The sequence below is a fragment of the Trachymyrmex septentrionalis genome, unplaced genomic scaffold (assembly GCF_001594115.1).
Source record: "Trachymyrmex septentrionalis isolate Tsep2-gDNA-1 unplaced genomic scaffold, Tsep1.0 scaffold70, whole genome shotgun sequence".
Classification (NCBI taxonomy): domain Eukaryota; kingdom Metazoa; phylum Arthropoda; class Insecta; order Hymenoptera; family Formicidae; genus Trachymyrmex; species Trachymyrmex septentrionalis.
Genome location: NW_017305885.1, coordinates 1,407,823 through 1,427,409, shown reverse-complemented (window position 1 = coordinate 1,427,409; position 19,587 = coordinate 1,407,823). Strand labels below are relative to the sequence as shown.

Sequence of the window (19,587 nt, the reverse complement as noted above, 5' to 3'; positions counted from 1 at the left end):
ATATATATTACTCATAAGCTTAAACTAAGATTTTAAGAGTTTTTATTTAATAATGGACTTCAATCAACTGATTACATTACATGTCAACGTAACTTCCAATAATCCAAAAAATAAAGAAGAGAGACTTTGTTTAACATAAAAAAAATCTAGAAATATTTGATTTCTATTTTAAAGTAATAGAAAATCAATTCTTTTTTATAACAGTAGATAGTAAAGTTGAATAACATTTTTTAAATCATACTTTATGATGCGCGAAGCCACGATATTCTGTTAAGCTGATCGTTCTCTTCGTGCTTAGAGATTCTTATACGACCAAGAGCAACCGGGCAACCTTCACCCATAGCATACATTTCAGAACTCCAATCCTCGAGGATTACGTATGTGCGGATAAACCACGTGTGAATTACTGATGCAATTGATCAACCTTACAAAGTGGGTCAACAATTTTGCCATAATCCGTATACGTGTCGATTCACGATAAGTTTGGTTCCTCATAACGAGTTTGCACCTTTTAAGAACACCTTATTTAAGTACACGAGTCGTCCTTTACAGAGGATCTTCGTCGACTGAGATACACTTTATCGAAATTAAAATACTTAAAACTCGCATGTTGCCAGAATCTTCAAAAGGATCAAAAGAAAATACATACATATGTACTATATTATTATATTATTAATTATATTATTATTATATTATTGATTATAAATAATTCAACATAATAATAACATAAATTAGTGTTGGCATATTTCCTCGGTCTTAACTAAAATGTTTTGATATTTTTGCCGTTTCTGAAGTTATTAAGTATCTGGTAAGATCAGCTTAGTCAGTAAATAAAACGACTCATCACGACATCGAGCAATTCGTTCAATCTCTGCTTCATTGACTGCAGCAGGCCTCTGACCTAATTCTTGCGACCGTGAACGTGTAAGCATGTCATTACACGAGCGTCAATGTCGCTATAAAGGCATATGGCGATAACGGTAATTTTTTCATTGCGTGCATTTCGTACTCGTCATCGTACGGTTAAAAGAGGTGATATATGCATATTAACTCTCCTAACACTAAAACAGTTTTTTCAACTTATTCTATAAATACTCGATAATATAGATTTTGTTAAAAAGCAATTAAACTTATAATTAAAATGGAACTAAATATTTTTCGAAAATAAGCAATATTATTATGTTAAATTATTTATAATAGCTATAATTATTTATGATACAATTTATAATACATATTTCTCTTTTACTTTGATCTTTTAAAATCTAATAAGTGTTAAAAATATGTATTTACACGTATTTACAATAAGTGACAAATATTTTCGAAAATATCGGATTTCATACCAGATTAAACATTCAAAATAACAATGTTCATATGAATTAGAAAAATTGATTATTTTTCTAAGGCACGAAATTATAATTTGTGGTTATATATAATAGCAAGTGTAACAAATAAAAGTTAAGAAAATGAAAACTGTACAATTCCATGGGACTATGAACTCTAATAATCTATACATATAAGTGTTTAAATTCCACGCACATTTCCATAAATAATAAAGTGAAAATTATCTTGATAAATCAACCGATATCTTGCTCTCATTTTATATGAAGAAGTTTTAATCTACGCAATCATAATACAATGTAATCTTGATAAATCCTTTTCTCCAACTCTCGCTAATCATAATACTATCATATCTAGATGATTTCACATCATGCAATTAATTATATATCCTACATAATTATTTTGATAATTTAACAAAATTATTTTCAGATCTGTAGCTATAATTAAATTTTTATAGAGAGAGATACTTCAGCAAAAACCGTTCTTTCCGTTTTCTGAGAGGTCGAAAAAGCCGGTTTCCTTTCATATTTGTATCACTAATTTTGATTAGCCTTCTAATAACGATGACAGATTTTGTGCGATAAAACATAAATTTGCTCTGCACCTTTAGCATGCATTTAAATTTCGTGACAGCGCACCTTTATGATGCGACCAAGGCGGATCCTCACACTAAGGGGACCCTCCACACCCTTCGTACTTTAGGATCCTGTTCGGAGAGTTCGGGATCGTACAGCATGCCGAGGAGGCATCTGTATATTTTCGTGACACACCCTGTCTCTTCTTCTTTTACTGTTCGCCTTGGTACAAAGGCTATGACATACTCCTTCTCTCTCTCTCTCTCTCTCTCTCTCTCTCTCTCTCCTCTCTCTTACACCTCTTGGAATCCGATACAAGATAACCGTTGCTCCCGATCGCATTGTTGAGTTGAATTATTTGTACAATATTTCAACAAGATATAGACATGATCTAGATCGTTCTCTGAGGTCTAGATCGTTAGCGTTTTAAAAATTTTTACGGCATTCTTGTCAGCATTCCCAAAATTCTAAACTTTGGTATGTATAATAATAATTACGAACATACAGCTTTCTCCAAAAGTTTTCCTAATTGTAACATTATAATAAGTCATACTAATTAGTGTTTACAAATTAAGAAAAAATAAATATGTAACACATTTTGCAATTAACAGTTTGAAGAAAATCATTTCAAAAACTTATTGTGCTTTTTTTCAATTTTTAGATATTGTCTGCTGACTTAATTTATTATAGCATATTTACAGATTACGAATTATTCTTACAAATTTCACAATCTAGATATTGATAAGATAGACATAGTTATTCAATGATATCATATGTGTACAGAAAATTGTCAATGTACGAACTTAGAATTCGAATATTCGAATATGCTCTTCTATCTCAAATCTATATTTTATTATCTTTATTATATTAAAATATTAAAACAATTCTGTAATAACGAGAAAATTATTGTAGAAGATAATTATTATATTTTATTACAAAATATATTCCTGTATCGAAGAAGTAAAACCTGCCGTTAAAGATGTATCTTATTAAATTAATGATTTACTTCATTATATACCATCTCAGAAGTAAACAGTGCCATAAAATGTTTTCAGCGGTGATAAAATAATTTTAATTACATAAAGTTAGGCGGTTTTCAACACAACACGACCATCGTTATCATCACTTCGCACTATGCAGGAAAAAGCAAGCGGTTCAAAGTGTCACACGTTTTGCGCGTATACTAAAAGTCCTTGCTTGTCACTCTCTTTTCACGTTAATGAAATTATCGTGCGCTTACTTAATACCTAAATATAGGAGCAATTGCGTTCCACATTGTGGCTGCAGTATTTCAACTGGTAACTCTTCAAAAGAAAGCACTCTGATAATCGAGGAATGTGCAACTATGCGGGACGCATACAAAAGTAAACGACTGTGTAGACATTAACGGAATTGCATATATAGCGGTTTTCTTTTTTGTGAAATTAAAGTTTTAAAATTACATTAAATAAAACTGTTTATTTTCTGTTATTTAAAAAATTAATACGTATCTGAGCTGAAAAATATTTAGCTTTATACCATATATTAAGAGATTTATATTTTATAAACAATATAAAGCACTAAAAAATTAAACTTAACAGGAAAGTTTATATAGAATACGATTATATATGTAAGATTTAAATTTGCTTCATGTAATAGATACTCCACTTATACGGTATCCTTCTCTCCGAGAAGCTATCGGTGAAACTGTTGAAATCGTTAAATGACTTAACATGTACGTATAAGGAAGTTTCGAGCAAGCAAGTCGAATGCCAATTAATTCTCTGGCAGTCTGAGGTGAAAGTAAACGAGCATGAGGATACCCTGCACGAGATTCGTGTCACGGCATTGTCTACGGCATTCGCCGACTTCGTGATCTGTATACGGCGTTCGATGCACCATAAAAGCATACAAAAAAAACGTAAAGTAGTGAGACGTAAGCAGTAAGTAAATCGGCCAATCACAGTAAAGCCTGTAAGACAATAATGTAAGCAATGGTCGATCCAAAATGTTGATTTGCTTACTGCTTACGTCTTACTGTTTACATTTTTTTATGTGCCACAGCCTTAATAGAATTTATTAACGACTATATCGCTAATTATTTTTTCTAAAATATAAAAAACCGTTATGTATATATATGAAATTTTAATAATTTTTAATAATTCGAGCGATGTGCTCCATTTACACGGGATATATCAAAATGTTACATTACGTTTATCTATACTCTTTATGGGCAACAATGTTTTCAGAAGAAACACTGCAGAAATAGTTTTGGGCTGGCATCGATTCACTTTACAGTGACGCACCGAAAATCTGAAACTACATCCGCTATAAAAACACTTTCGCGTGGATACCAGCCGCCAGGAGGGCCGGACAGTATATTATTATTATAATTAAACGCGCCCACCATGCAGTGTACAAGATATTCTGCATACTATTAATTTAATGTCTACTTCAAAATTGTTAAAATAACTGAATTATAAATAATTGCACACGAAAATTGTATAAAATTAAACTTTAAAGATGTATAGATAAATAAATTTTTTATTTAATTGTAAATAGACTTTAATATTTTTTTTTTTAATGTAAAATTATATAGGATGTTAAAAAATTTAGATAAGAGGAGAGCTTTTTTTCTAGGAAAAAAAACTAATTTTATGTGAAAACTTAATATCTACATAAATGAAGGAAAATACGGCGCATCGTGATAGAATACTCTTCATATGAGTGATCTCCTCAAAGTACATCACGATCCCAGGCACTGTATATCTAACGGAATATGCACACTGCAGAAAGATGAATGCCAACGGACCATGCTTGGAAACCTCTCCTTTTTAGGCAATCATGCATAAAAGCGGATAATCCACGGATAGAAATATGTAATTGCTGAGCCTTCCTTTTTCATGAAGTATTTAATTCATTAATTAAAATTTAATGAGGGATTCTGTGGTAAAATTATCTTTCGATACGTAAAAGAAGTTTTTATAATTAAAAAATATTATTTAAAATTTTCTTAACATCTACTGACGATTAACGTATAAATATCTATTTTTATTATTTAAATAAATAAATATGTATTATTATAAAAAAAAGCGGCAAAGGATAACATAAATTTTTTTGATCGATTTAATCATTTAATTTATTGCAATAAAAATCACTAAAAATCTCAGAAAATGTACCGTTATGAATTTGACAAATTATTAATCAGTTATTTTGATTACTTTCATAATCCTAGAGTTAATCTTGTATTGTATGCGAATAATTTTCATCTTTTGTAATAAAGAAATTATTCCTAAAAAAAACTGCTCATCTTCGCTTGTTTTTTGCATATTTCCTAAAATCGATGTCTATATTTATGGGAAAATATCGGAGAAACAACGAACTGATGCTGTAACAGAGATTAGGTCAGTGACTTTGGCAATGCCCTTGTCGCAGTGCCTTGTGGCATGCCCATCCCTACAGGATGCATTACTTGGTACATCGCATAATTAATAACCGGCTCTCCGCATAATACCAAAGCATTGACACTGTACCCCGCGACCGAAAATTCGAAAGCACAACAGCACCTTTGCTATCGTACTTTCACTTTTAAGAGGATAATATACAAATTTTTCTTCTCGTTACAGATCAATAGTAAGTACAGTGAGGAACTCGCACAGGAATGTCTGGAATGGATCAAAACGATCACTGGCGAAAACATAAACACCAACGGGGACATGGACAACTTCTACGAGATCCTGAAAGATGGCATCTTACTTTGCAGGTATTTGAAAAAAAAATCGGAAAACCAACGCTGGTTGAATTAAGGAACTACCGAAACTACAGCGAGATAAAAATACTTTTGCTAATCATATTTTGTTCTTCTGCTAGACTGGTGAATGACATCAAGGAGGGCTCGGTGAAGAAAATTAACAAGACGTCGCTGGCCTTTAAATGTATGGAGAATATAAATGCCTTCCTGGAGGCTGCGAAATCATTAGGTGTTCCGCCGCAAGAGACCTTCCAGACCGTAGACCTCTGGGAAAGGCAGAATCTAAATTCCGTTGTTATTTGCTTACAATCTCTTGGAAGGAAGGTACGGTTCCATTCCGTAAATATAGATATACCGGGTGGCTGATATTTTGACATACAATATAATCTTTTTACTAACTGCAGCAATGTCGTGAATATCTTTGTATTATATAAAATAAAATGTAAAAATAAAAATTGTCTTACAAATTAAATCTTAAGACTAGTAATATATATCAGAAGTTTGCTATTTAATTTGTTAGCAAGAAACTTTATTTATTTAATATATAGTTAAAATAACTTAATCAATCATATTTAATATCAAATGTTAATAAATTCATAAAAATAATATACAAATTATTAAATTCTAATTAGAGATCATAAAATCAACTATAATGCATATAAGCTTATTTGAGAAGAATATAAAAATTTTTGTAAACTATATATTTTAATCATTCTCAATCACAGAGATGTTAAATCATGTTCGTAACGCAGAAAGATCTTAATTTTCTGATACGAATATTCATTATCTTTCATTGTTATTAGATATTTACATCTTTATCAAATGGATTCGTTATCAGTATTTATATATCGTTCTTTACTCTTATCAAACGTTTTAATGTACGAATTTTGTCTTTTAGTTTATAACGTCTCGAAAATTCCAACATTCCATAATATTCATATTTACAGGCGGGTAACTACGGCAAACCAAGCATCGGTCCTAAAGAAGCAGATAAAAATATACGCAATTTCACCGAGGAACAATTGAGGGCCGGACAGGGCGTGATAAGCCTACAATACGGTAGTAATAAAGGTGCTAATCAAAGTGGCATTAATTTCGGGAACACAAGACACATGTAAAACATCCACCTCCGCATTTGTGTTGAGAAACAAAACCATTCTGTTCTCATCTCTCTTCTGACTTTATTCCCGTACAAGTACTCCTCTAGACTAGATGTAGCGTAATGCATAATAGATATTAATGAGGTCCAAAATAAAAAGTATACTGAATGATATATATCCTCACCACAACAGAGGATAAGAATTAAGATATGAGACATAAGATTCTTCAAATAAAAAAATTATACAAGATATATATATATATATATATATATATATATATATATATATATATGTGTGTGTGTATAACTTACAAAAAGGTGACTAATCATTGGATGCACAAAACGGGGATTTATTCAGAATGTTTTTTTTAATTGTATTTTTTTAATTCCACTGTCATTCATCATATCGCTTTTTTTTTTAGATAATTTTTAAAAAATATTAAGCTATGTTTTGACACTCCATTTATTCAATTCAAAATTTATCAAATCAATTTTGTATTAAATTTTGGCTAATTTTTATTAGAAAATGTCATGCATCCAAGGATTAAATCCTGCCTAAGTTTTGTATTGATATAAACTATTTAATTTAATTTCTTGTTATTACTTTCATTTCAAATCTATCGCGTAACGATTTAGAATCGATATATATGATGTCATACTTAATATGTTAGAGTGAGGACTCCGAGAAGTATGTAATATTTTTTATATTCCGTTTATTGATTATATGACAATTCAAATTGAATCTTTTTTACTTACGTGTAAAATATACATACATATGTTACCAGTATGTATGTATGTATCCATTATAGTTATATATATGTATATCGTGACTACAAACGCGACTGTGTAGCTCTCAGGATAGAAAATACACGACATTCTTACACGATACAAAGGAACAAAGGATATTGTACGTTAGCATTAGCTCGGACAGCCACTATAATTGTTGAATGTTTCAAAGTATATTGTACAACGAAGAAAGTTACTGGTTAATTGCGCCATTGTCATTACAATTGAATATCTTAAAGTCAATCAAATCATTCTAGAAATTGATGTTTAATGAAAGATAATAATTATATATGTATAATTATATATTAAGTATTTTGTACAAATATCTATTGATGGTTAGAAAAATGATAATTTTTCATAACATGCTGATGAGTTAATAAAGTCATCGATAAGTGATTTTTATATTAAATGTTACTTATGATGAAATACATTGTATGTTACACTTTTAATTGTCTTCTACCCTGTAAGTCGAAATAACAACTAATCTTTTCAGAATATTTAATATATGATCGACTTTTCTAAAATATTTTATTTTAATATAAATGTGTGATATACTACAATAAAAGAAATATATACAACATATATATATTCAGTTATTTATTAAAAGGATAGTAATCCAGTCCAGTGTTGTATTTAAATTCGTGTTTATTATTACGTTTCTGCTTCTTTGCCATTTCCATAAGTTTTTGGACGCTAGGCCTACATAAATAAGAAATAGAAGATTGCAAATAGTTACAAGTTACATTATAAATAATGTAAAACAGAATTATAAATCGTACCTGTAAGGTGGTGGTAACGTTTCTTCATGAAACGTACATTTTGTGTTATACGGTTTATCTTGTTTGAATATTTTTGAATTAACAATATCGATATCTCGATTATATTTATCTGTAATTTTGTCTATTTCATTTGGTGGTATATCAAAATATATAAAAAAATGGCTGGAAATATAAAAGAGAAAAATAAATGGAACATATAAAGTAAAATATACATATAATAATATAAAAATATATCATAAACTTTACTATTGTTAGAATACATAATAATGAAGAAAATTTATCAATTGCATAAATTTAGTTTGTTCCAATTAAGCCAAAACTTAATTATGTTTTAATATTATTATAAGTATAATCTTACTTTGCTTCACGATGAACATGTCCATGTGCACTAGTTTTGCATGGAAGTGGTATTACTCCGCAATTTTCAATTTTTCTGATAAAACCACCAGTATTAAATATCGTTTCAGCTGTTCTCTTTAAGGCTGCTACCAATTCCGGCTACAAATACATATCAAATGTTCGTTGATTATTTTATAATAGATAACGATTATTTATATGGTATACAACATATTATATCAGGCGCACGATTATCGTAATGTTTTATTGCATAAATAATGTAAAAAAATATAACCTATACTCATTGCAGTACGATACCTTTTTCATGATTCGCAGCAATAAGGGCATTTCATATGTAGGCATTTTTGTATTTTTTTGTCACTCTAATTATACAATTTCCAAAAAACAATAATATAATGACAACACTTTAACAATGGAAAAAAAATCACTCACTGAAAGAAAATCTGCAATTGCACAAACTACATAAATCACATTTTCTCGTTCAGTTCTGAAGGCTGAGCGGAAATTGAAGAACTCCGACATATCAACTGTTGTGAAAATAAATAATAAGGATTTGACATCTAGTTTCCAAAAATGAACGTTGGTGCGCTAGTGAACGGATTTCATGCTTCATGTAAACAATAAAATAAAAGGCCACGCTCAAGTCACAGTATATATATATATATATATATATATACTGTACTCAAGTCTTAAAATCAGTTTCGGTCTCAGATTTCTCTGGAGAATCGTGGAACGTGACTGTGTAAGTAGTACGAAAAAAATATTAAAGTCAAATATGTGTCAGAAAATTTGAACAACAATCGAAAACATTTTACTTACATTTTACACAAAGGTATCGTCACTTTTATTATAAACAGTATTGTAAAATTGTAATAACATTTATTAATAGATTTATTACTTTTGATAATTTTAGTTATTTTCCCAATTTTTATGATTTTACTGATAATATAATACAGACAGAAACTAATTTGCTATTCAATGATGTTCTGCATTTATTCAATTTCATGTTTCTGTTAAATATTTTAAAAAATATATCTTAATGGTTCATATTGACTATCAACAAAAGGTCTGTTTTTCATTTCTTAATAAGATTGCACTAGAACTTTCTTGAAAACGAGAAAGTAGTAAGGAATAAAGGTCAAACATAGATCTATTTCACTTTAAATTCCAGAAATATATACTAAGGGCCGATTGTTTTATCTTTCGGTAAATTTTACCTGTTAGTAAATCTGGCAATCCGCGCACGTGGTTGGATAAGCTTGCTACTTACCTTCAAATTTTATTCGAAATATATAGTACATAACGTATACTGTAGCATATACAGTAAAATCTTCCTCGGAGAGAAAGTTTTGGAACGTAGCCCTAACAGGTTAACTTTATCCAAAAGATAATGGAACAATGAACCCTAATTCATAGATTCAAGAAACTATTGTTATTTCAGGTATTCAGTGTACAGAAGAGATGGCAGAATTATCAAACAGTAATAAAAGCGATAATGATAAAAGTGATCAGGAGACACAGTGTCTCGTCGCTAATAATGTAAATGATAACAAAAGCGATAATTTAAACAATGACAAAAGTGGTAGTATAAACAATGACAAAAGTATTAATATAAATAATGACGAAAGTGATAATATAAATGATGATACTACAAATAATACCACAAGCAATAACAAAAATGATTGTAACCTAAGGGAATCTACCCGTAGGCAATTTTACAAAAGCCGTATAAGAAAAGATAATATTAAATTAGAACTTGATGATAGTACATCTCAAGAAGAAAGACGCAGATTGTTATTAGAGCATCAAAAGAAGTATGTATAACAAATTATTTATAAGAATATTCTATCGTTAAAAAAATATGTATTTTATGTTAAAAATTAATAGGCATTGTATGTGTAGAAAATCCATAGAAAAGAATTAATATACTTGTGACAAAGTACATATGTTAAACAATTATTTTGTATACATTGATAAAAACATTATTAACAAATGTTAATAAAAAATTTAAACTTAATGAGGGTATTGAAAAATATTTAATAATAATTAATGAAATGAAATGATTAATTGAAAATTGTTATTTTCATAACCATTGAAGAGAAAGTAATGTTTAATGTTTTTAGCTATATCTATCATTGTTACCACTTATAGACATAATTATTGGGGCTTTTCAGGAAATTTTTATCAATACAGAAGTCATTCTGTTTATAATTGATATTCAGTAAAAATGCATTTTTAACAGAATGATTGAGTCTTTGATGTCTTTCTGGAAAAGACGTACATCATTAGTTTTCAATGGCCTCTACATATTTTTATTCTAATGTTATTCTAACATCATTCTAATGTTTTTCATTTTTTTTCACATTCTATTTTTTTATATAAATACGCTATTTCATCATTCTTTTGTCATTCTATAGACTTAGAGATGAAACTATCAATACTATACGTGGTATACAAGAATGTTCTACATCAAAAAATGAAGATATAGATAAGGAGAAATATATAGATGAGGAGCAACATATAGATAAAGAGGAATATATAGATGAGGAGCAACATATAGATAAAGAGGAATATATAGATGAGGAGCAACATATAGATAAAGAGGAATATATAGATGAGGAGCAACATATAGATAAAGAGGAATATATAGATGAAATTGAGTATATGGATGCGGAAGAGTACATGAATGAAGAGGAGTATATGGAAGTAGAAGATTATGCCTCATCGTACTATAAGATTCTTCCGAACGATTCCAGAACAAGTCGAATGATGCTATCAGAATGGATGCTAGATGTACCGCAAGATTTAATTGAAAATTGGATTATGGTTCCATGTCCAATAGGAAAACGAGTTAGAATGATCTCAGGCTGGGTATTAACTTATCTTGATTGATATTTATTATCAAATAAGAAATCTTTATTATAAACATATAATAATTATTTTAACAATTTTTTAAATCAGGGTGAAACAAGGTCATATTCTAGAAAAGGTGTTCTACATGGTGTCTTTCCTTCAGCACTTCCAGGTGGAAATCCTGATAGTGACTTTCATCACTCTGCTGCTGTCGATTGTCTATGGATAAAGAACCGAAAACTCTTTTATATATTAGACGTATTGTATTGGAGTCAATTGCCATTCACAAATTGTCAGGTAATATACATTTCACATATAAATCAATTTGTATTTGTAAAGTAATTGATATAAATTAAGATACATAAGCAATAAATAAATAAATATATTTATATATTATTGTAGGCTGAGTTCAGGTTTTTCTGGATCACGACTAAGTTCCAGGAAATACCAGAATTTAAAGAACGTAATGCTGATACAAATAAATATCCTATTTTAACTCTACCAAATATTAATTGTAACTCTGACATTAATTCAGCCTTGGCAAATCTTGATAATAAACAATCTCTGGATGGATTGCTATTTTATCATCGTCAAGCATTATATACTTATGGACTTACCCCACTTGTGACGTGGTTAAAACCTTTTATGTTATCCGAAGTACTTGGAATATCTATACCTTCATTTGACGAAAAACCAGATAATTATATAAGTTTTGAAGATCACGTACAAAAAGTAAAAGCCAAGAAAAATCGACAAGATAATACTACAAAGAGTGATACTGATTTTGTAAGTTCCTGCAGTGTTATATAATGAATACTAACTTTATATGTATGTTAACTTTTTACTTAATATATTCTTTTTAATTTTACAGATGGAAATAGAAGGTGTCGTTTAAAATTAAAAACTCATTTGTTATGGCAATTTATAATGATCAAACTAGAGACGAAAAGATGACTTATATAATAATCCGAAATTTAATATATATTTTTTTATTATCAAAGATACAATATGTTTGATATACAAGTTTTTTTTTATAAAATTAATAGCAATTTTTTTTACAGTGACAAATCAAACCTCTATTTTTTTATGACAATGACAACGTAAATAATTATTGCAATAATACAGCAAGATATATTACTGTATTTGAACTATGTGTATCACAAAACATTAAAATAAGAAAAATTCATATATCAATATGCACTGTATGAAATATATCAAGAGCTTTGTCACTAAAGTATAACAATATATTATTCATAATTTCTACATTTGTTATTTTCATCTAAAAAAAGAAAAACACATTAGGCTATATAAAAATGTATCAAATAGATTTTGTTTTAACATTATTTCGATGTAAAATAAGAGGAAAAATAAAAATGATGCAAAGACTCACTCTATTCCCCATTATTGTTATTCCAGGCAGATTAATCCTGTGTAATGTACATAATCCTAATTGTAAACCTCCTGCAATTAACATTTGCTCATGTAAAACTTTATGGAACGTTTCCATGTGTTCGTAATCAAGAAATACATTAACTCTATTATCTTGATCTCCGACAATACTGTAAATTAATAAATACTATTATAAACTAAATATTATAAATAATATTGAACATTTTCATTCAATTAAACGTTAACCTACGCTGATAATATTTCCTTCAAGTCTGAACTATGATATTTAATTTTAATGATATCTGTAATTGGTAATTCTGGTACTGTGTATTCCATTTGAACTTCACCAAAAATTATAGGCTTATCCTCATTAGTAGCTGTAATAATTATTGGAACTAGCCAACGTAAGTCATCGTCGTTAGCTGGTAGTGTAACTATCAAGCAGTCAAACATACGACTGATGATAGTATGTACTGCGTCCATACAGCTGCGAGTGCCACGACACAGTAGAAGAGGCAATCTTATAGAATTCTGTATATTTAATGTGGTCCGTGTTAAGCTCCAGGATAATAATACTCCTTTATAAATGGATTTTTCAACACTATCCTCACGACCATGGATTTTAGCTATAACTTCAATCTAAAATATATTTTATAAATAAGTTTAAGTCTGATTGTCTTTTTAACAATGTACATATTTTAACATGATATTACAAAATATTAAGAAGCTATTGTATAAAAAAATATTAAAAATTAAAAATTGTCAGTATTTTTTATTAGACCTTGATTACAGGATCCTCATTATTTGGTTTAGATGTAATATCTTCCATAACAGAAAACTTTGCGTCATAAGTTACATCTTCACGTGATAAGGTGCTTGCAATCTCTTCTCTCAATTTCTTCGAATATAGTTTAAAGTGAACATCGTCTTGTTCGATGCCAAACAGAGCAGATACTGCATAAATGTTCCATGTTTGGGCTACTAAGCCTGTAAGGTTAAGTTGTACGTAAAAGTAAAAGATTGTATATTCAAATAAAAAGAGATGTTAAATATTTAAATTGAATAGTCGATTAACGTAAAACCAAAGTATTACATTCAACTACATCTTGGGAACTATCAGCATAAAAAACTTTTGTGCCACATCAATTCTAAGCGTTTGAAGTACGCTTTCGATTTTCTTTCTTAGATACGAAAAAGCACGTTGTTTACCTTCCAGTCCATCGATTTCGTCTTCTTCTACCCACGTACTCAAATCGAACCGTTGTCGTTGACGCATTCGAGGTGTTCGCGGGGTATACATGACGCTACCTCGGCTGTCCGGCGTACCAGTACTTATGCTATCTGACATGTTATGGAGAAATTAAAAACCGCATGGATAATGAACGTTCGAAAAATAATGTGAGATCACTCTAAGTGCTATTTCTTGATTGCGGACGCGATCATTTGCCGCGCGAATGTCAATAAATTAAATCATGATATGAAAGACTATTTCTAACCGTTTCAAAACATTGAAAACTGTCGAAAATGTCGAATTCGAGCGCGTTGCACATGCGACATGATGCGGCACGAAACACTTTGATATATGATTGGTGATCGCACTATGTTTTTACAAATTGCCTTTTCCATCTGCGTAACTAATATTGCAATTTTGTTGTGAAACTGCAATTATCTATTACTATCTTCTAATGGACGAGGCAATATTCTTAAATTTAAAATAATCTTATTAACGGAATAAATGATTAAAAATAAAATAAAGAAACAATAAAAGTTAATTAATATAAAAAATAAGAAAACAAAAAAAGAGACAACATATTTAAAAAACGTCTTTATGACATCTTTAAACATGTTATCTTAAACATGTTATTGAAAAAATTATATAAGAATTTAATAAATATAAAAATAATTTGTATTAATGAAATATTTGAATCTAATAAAGCAATTAAGAAAACTCAATTGAAATCATAAATTATTTTAAGATGTGAAATAATTTAATAAACAAACCTTGAGAGGAATTTTAATATCGATAATATAACAAAATAAATAATAATAAATAAAGGGCAAAGTAAGAGTCGACACATTAGTGTCTTTAAAATTACACGAAGAATATATTACAATTAACAAAAGGTAAAATTACGTAAAGTAAAAATAAAATTAAAAATAAAAAAAATAAAAAGTTACAAGTTTCGACTACCGGATTAAGCCCTCTTCAGACATTAACATAACGAAAAAATCGTAGTACAAAATCAATTATCGCAAATGATCGCATATTCATTATATTCACAGTTCAGGTGAGTCTTGATGTAGAGCTTGACATTATTTCCGTACGATTGAACAGTCAAATGTATTAAAAATAATATAACATTTGTAATTGCATAATTTATTTTTATCTTAAAAATATATATGTATCTATAAGCTATTTAAAAATTCGTATTAACAAATAGATAATAATTAAATAACTAATACATAATATATAGTTGCTAAAAAATTAAGAAAGACGCATCAAAGCGTTAATCGTCTTTCAATTTATATATCAACGATATCAACCGAGTTCTAAATAAAAATAATAGCACATTATTCAAATAATATAATTTGTGTATGTATGTGCAATGTTTTTTTTTAGGTAACTCAAAAAGAGCTTACGTCAAAATTAATAAATATAATAAATAATTATATTATATACAAATACATTATCAATCAATTTCAACCAACTTCGCTGACCTCGGTCTCTTCGCTCAATTATAAAAAACTTTGTGCAACTATTCCATTTATCTTTCATATCCACGCGATTGACGCGATCGCCAAGACAGACTTTCGCCAATCACATTCAATCACGCGTCTCTCTTTCTCCTTCCTCTTTTTACGCGCATGTATTCGAGTGCACTCGCGTCTTTCGATCGATGTTGACGTGGGTCGTGTTTACGTCCCGCGTTGTTTTTGTCTCCCGCGCAAAAACGCAGAACGGTTTTCTTAAGGGAGGTTAAGAAGCGCAATATTCGGAACATCCCTGTGACCCCCGTTCTCCGAAGTCGATCGCATAGAGTTGCTTTATTATTGTGCTCCGGATGAGCGCGAGTGCGCAATGGCAACGATAGAAGTCACATTCCCGTCAGACAGACCGCCCGGGAAAATTCTAAAATGGAGGGTACGCTCGGACACAATGGTCGCAGCGGGCAGAATATTGCTGGTGTACCAGGACGCGACGCCAACCGTCGACGACGAAGAGACCAAAGAGCCCGAGAAGAAGCTGCGGGCCACGAATTTCGGCCGCGTCAAGCAGTTTCTGGCCAAGGAGGGTGACGTTGTCCAGCCTGGGTATGAATAATCCTTCCCATAATCCTCATTTGGAATAATAGCAAATGGTAGTTACGTGAAATTCCGTAGCGTCATCGCGCTCAAAATCTGTAGAACTGCCAATTTCAAACGTCTTCAAACAAGAAGAACGCATTACTTTTTTATTACTTTATGTTAGACAAGGATTTTGTAAAGATTCGAAGGTCTGATTAAACTCAGTACATTGCATCTGTATCATAAACTGATAGATCTTCAGATCTTAAACAAGATGAGTTAATAAAGAGCTTCTATTCTGTGTTTTAAAATAGAAGAAAGTTGAAAATAATCTGTATATTCTATTAAAATAAAGATTTTATTCTTAATATTGCTATATTCTTTTTATTAAGAGAATATTGAACTATGATTGATCAGTTTTTACAAATACAATCACTTAACTATGCTTATGCTATTATAGAATGGACTTCAGTCTTAGTACACACAATTGAGTCGTATATTTTATACTTTTTTCTTTGAAATATTTACCTATTTAATATAATGGTTTCTCTTTTCTCTTTTTTTTTAATGTACAATTAATGTACAAATACTTTTTAAATATGTTAAAAAATATATTATATATAAGAATTACTTAATGATCTTATATATTTTTATAAACATGATGAAAATTAACTGAGGACACAAACAACACTTATAATAACAGATTAGAAAATCATTGTGTGTACTAAAGGTTGAAACAAGGATTTTATATATAATATATATTGCATACGGAAACACTTTTTAATTGAAATGGTTTTATATTGTGTCTATTTAAAATATACTTGAATTTTGTGATGTCTGCATAGTTGATTAGTGTTCCAGGCAAGTGATAGTTCTACTGGAAGGATGTACACATCCCACTGTGATGATAGACTTGTGTGCAGAATGCGGGGCCGATTTGAGGGTACAAGAAACCAGCAAAAATGGAAATACAGTTGGAGTATCTCAGGCCAGTGTACCTATGGTACACAGCATACCAGAATTGAAAGTATGTCCAGAATTAGCAGAAAAAATTGGGAAAGAGGATGAACAACGTCTTTTAACAGATCGGAAATTAGTGCTACTTGTGGATCTTGATCAAACAATCGTTCATACCACAAACGATAATATTCCACCCAATTTGAAAGTACGCATACATTTTATTATATGCTGTCATAATTTTCTATAAAAATTTTTTATATAGAATTTTCTAGCATTATTGCAAAATAATAAAATGTTTCTTTTCAAAGGATGTTTTCCATTTTCAATTGTACGGGCTGAACTCTCCGTGGTACCACACCAGATTAAGACCGAACACCCGGCACTTCCTCTCGGAAATGAGTCGTTTGTACGAATTACATATTTGTACTTTCGGAGCAAGAATTTATGCGCACACTGTTGCGTCATTGCTAGACAAGGATGGAATTCTGTTCTCTCACAGGATACTTTCGAGAGACGAATGTTTTGATCCAGCATCCAAAACTGCAAACCTCAAGTATTTATAAATTGCTTCTTAAATTTTATATAACATTATTAGAGATAAATATTTAGAGATCAATTATATTATCTTATTTATTGCAGAGCTTTGTTTCCATGCGGCGATGACTTAGTATGTATTATAGACGATAGAGAAGACGTATGGCAAGGATGTGGAAATTTGGTTCAGGTCAAACCCTATCATTTTTTCCGTCACACCGGCGATATTAATGCACTACCAGGTTTGGAAAAGGCTGAAATATTGCGTTTGCCGGAGCCGGTGAATGCAAATGAATCCTATACAAATTCGCAAAACAAGGATAGCAAAAATGATGCCTCTGAATTATCAAATGAAGCTGAACAGCCGTTAAACAATCCCTCTGTGAAAGAAACAAATCATGAAGATGAGAAAGATGAGAAAACTATGGACGAGATGAAAAACAAGAATGAAAAAGACGAAGATGATAAAGTGAATACTGAAAAGGATGCGGAATCTAATGTTCAAACTAGTACTGCGAAAGAAGACGATAAAAAGGAAATAATGAAAATTACACCATCTGTGGAAACGAATAAAAACAGTAAGCAAGCGGTGCCAAAGCAGGAGAGTAATATAATAGATGACGATGATGATGATTATCTACTATACTTGGAAGATATTCTCCGAAGAATTCATACAGAGTTTTACGCTACATTGGATCAAGAGAATACTCGAAAGTCTTTGCGGGATATAATCCCACGGGTACGCTCTCAAGTTTTGAAAGGATTATGCTTAACTTTCAGTGGCTTGATACCTACTCATCAAAAACTTCATCAAAGTCGCGCATATAAGGTCGCGAGAGCGTTTGGAGCAGAAGTGACTCAAGTAATACTTTTGTATTTATTTTTATAATAATTTATTATGTTTTAATAAATAACAATAAAATTTTGCCAGGACTTAACGGAGAAAACCACGCATTTGGTTGCTATTAGAAAAGGTACAGCGAAAGCAAACGCAGCTAGAAAAGACACAAATATTAAAATCGTAAATTCGGATTGGTTATGGACATGTGCGGAACGCTGGGAACACGTGGATGAACGCTTGTTTCCTTTAACATCACAGGTATAAATGCCATAATTTTACAATGTTAAGTTACATTATTTAAACAATTACTTTTATGGTAATTTATTAAAACGCACGTTGTCTCGACATTAATAATAAACATGAAGTATCGTAGGCACGCGGATCGAGAGTACCACCACCGCATTGTAGTAGTCCGGAACGCGTCGAGGATGTAGAAAGCGATAAAACAAATTCTTTCGCTAATTCTATCAATCCATTAATGTCATTCACTCAAGAGGAGATTGAATTTATGGATAAAGAGGTAAATGAGGATATGGAAGATATGGTTTTCGAAGACGAGGAAGATGACATGGAAGAATGTGGTACAAAGATACGTCGTCGGAGCTCCGATTCTGAAGATTCTGTGAATGGTAAAGTCTATTTTAGGTGATCTATAATGCGATTTGGGTATAATTCTGTCTGTAATTTTATGTATTATTTTATTACGTTAGAATATTACGGTAAAGTTTTTAAATTGCTTTTATTACAATTATAATTTTTGTGCGAAGGCATTGCAAACTTCTTGCCCATTCTGGAAAGAACCAGTTATTCAAAAAAATTTACTTGTTTTTATTTTCATAAGGCTCAATATAGTATTATGATTTGTTATTATGGGATATTATGTAATATACATGATTTATTATCATGGGATAAAATTTCATATTTCGCAGACTTTGTTTTCATCAGAATGAAATATTTTTTCACTTAGTTCTTAATATTGTGTATGCAGAGAATCAAACTTATATTTTTGTTTAACAGAGAATCATTCTATTGAGCTGTCCATTATTTACCTTTGATTTTTT

General features: G+C 30.3%; 5 protein-coding genes across 6 annotated transcripts in view; 3 read left to right on the top strand and 2 right to left on the bottom strand.

Moving 5' to 3' along the window:
* Positions 1-6,986, top strand: part of LOC108753714 (myophilin) — a 15,517-nt gene extending 8,531 nt beyond the window's left edge. Inside the window, exons 2-4 of the mRNA XM_018495569.1 lie at positions 5,519-5,655; positions 5,763-5,967; positions 6,591-6,986. Coding sequence (XP_018351071.1) covers positions 5,519-5,655; positions 5,763-5,967; positions 6,591-6,761 — 513 coding nt within the window. The 3' untranslated portion in view covers positions 6,762-6,986. The remainder of the gene's footprint in view (positions 1-5,518; positions 5,656-5,762; positions 5,968-6,590) is intronic.
* A 1,091-nt stretch (positions 6,987-8,077) lies between these two features.
* Positions 8,078-9,169, bottom strand: LOC108753715 (probable 28S ribosomal protein S6, mitochondrial). The gene is made up of 4 exons (XM_018495571.1): positions 8,962-9,169; positions 8,666-8,805; positions 8,308-8,469; positions 8,078-8,227 (listed from the first exon to the last, which is right to left on the bottom strand). Exons 1-4 carry the CDS (start codon positions 9,004-9,006, stop codon positions 8,122-8,124), a joined length of 453 nt encoding a protein of 150 aa, XP_018351073.1. The 5' UTR covers positions 9,007-9,169; the 3' UTR covers positions 8,078-8,121.
* Positions 9,170-9,330: 161 nt separating this feature from the next.
* Positions 9,331-12,470, top strand: LOC108753713 (snurportin-1). 2 transcript variants are annotated; one of them, XM_018495568.1, is made up of 6 exons: positions 9,331-9,406; positions 10,106-10,478; positions 11,082-11,535; positions 11,626-11,814; positions 11,920-12,303; positions 12,389-12,470. In XM_018495568.1, exons 2-6 carry the CDS (start codon positions 10,126-10,128, stop codon positions 12,410-12,412), a joined length of 1,404 nt encoding a protein of 467 aa, XP_018351070.1. In that variant the 5' UTR covers positions 9,331-9,406; positions 10,106-10,125; the 3' UTR covers positions 12,413-12,470. The 2 variants fall into 2 exon arrangements, with proteins under 2 accessions (XP_018351070.1, XP_018351069.1); XM_018495567.1 differs by having other exon boundaries at positions 9,355-9,496.
* Positions 12,471-12,700: 230 nt separating this feature from the next.
* LOC108753666 (centromere protein L-like) lies at positions 12,701-14,439 on the bottom strand. Its single transcript, XM_018495465.1, has 5 exons — positions 14,116-14,439; positions 13,688-13,893; positions 13,157-13,545; positions 12,908-13,076; positions 12,701-12,796 (listed from the first exon to the last, which is right to left on the bottom strand). Exons 1-5 carry the CDS (start codon positions 14,252-14,254, stop codon positions 12,701-12,703), a joined length of 999 nt encoding a protein of 332 aa, XP_018350967.1. The 5' UTR covers positions 14,255-14,439.
* Positions 14,440-15,781: 1,342 nt separating this feature from the next.
* Positions 15,782-19,587, top strand: part of LOC108753660 (RNA polymerase II subunit A C-terminal domain phosphatase) — a 4,389-nt gene continuing 583 nt past the window's right edge. Inside the window, exons 1-6 of the mRNA XM_018495456.1 lie at positions 15,782-16,218; positions 17,053-17,356; positions 17,460-17,704; positions 17,791-18,547; positions 18,617-18,784; positions 18,900-19,155. Of these exons, the coding sequence (XP_018350958.1) occupies positions 15,986-16,218; positions 17,053-17,356; positions 17,460-17,704; positions 17,791-18,547; positions 18,617-18,784; positions 18,900-19,155 (1,963 nt within the window). The 5' untranslated portion in view covers positions 15,782-15,985. The remainder of the gene's footprint in view (positions 16,219-17,052; positions 17,357-17,459; positions 17,705-17,790; positions 18,548-18,616; positions 18,785-18,899; positions 19,156-19,587) is intronic.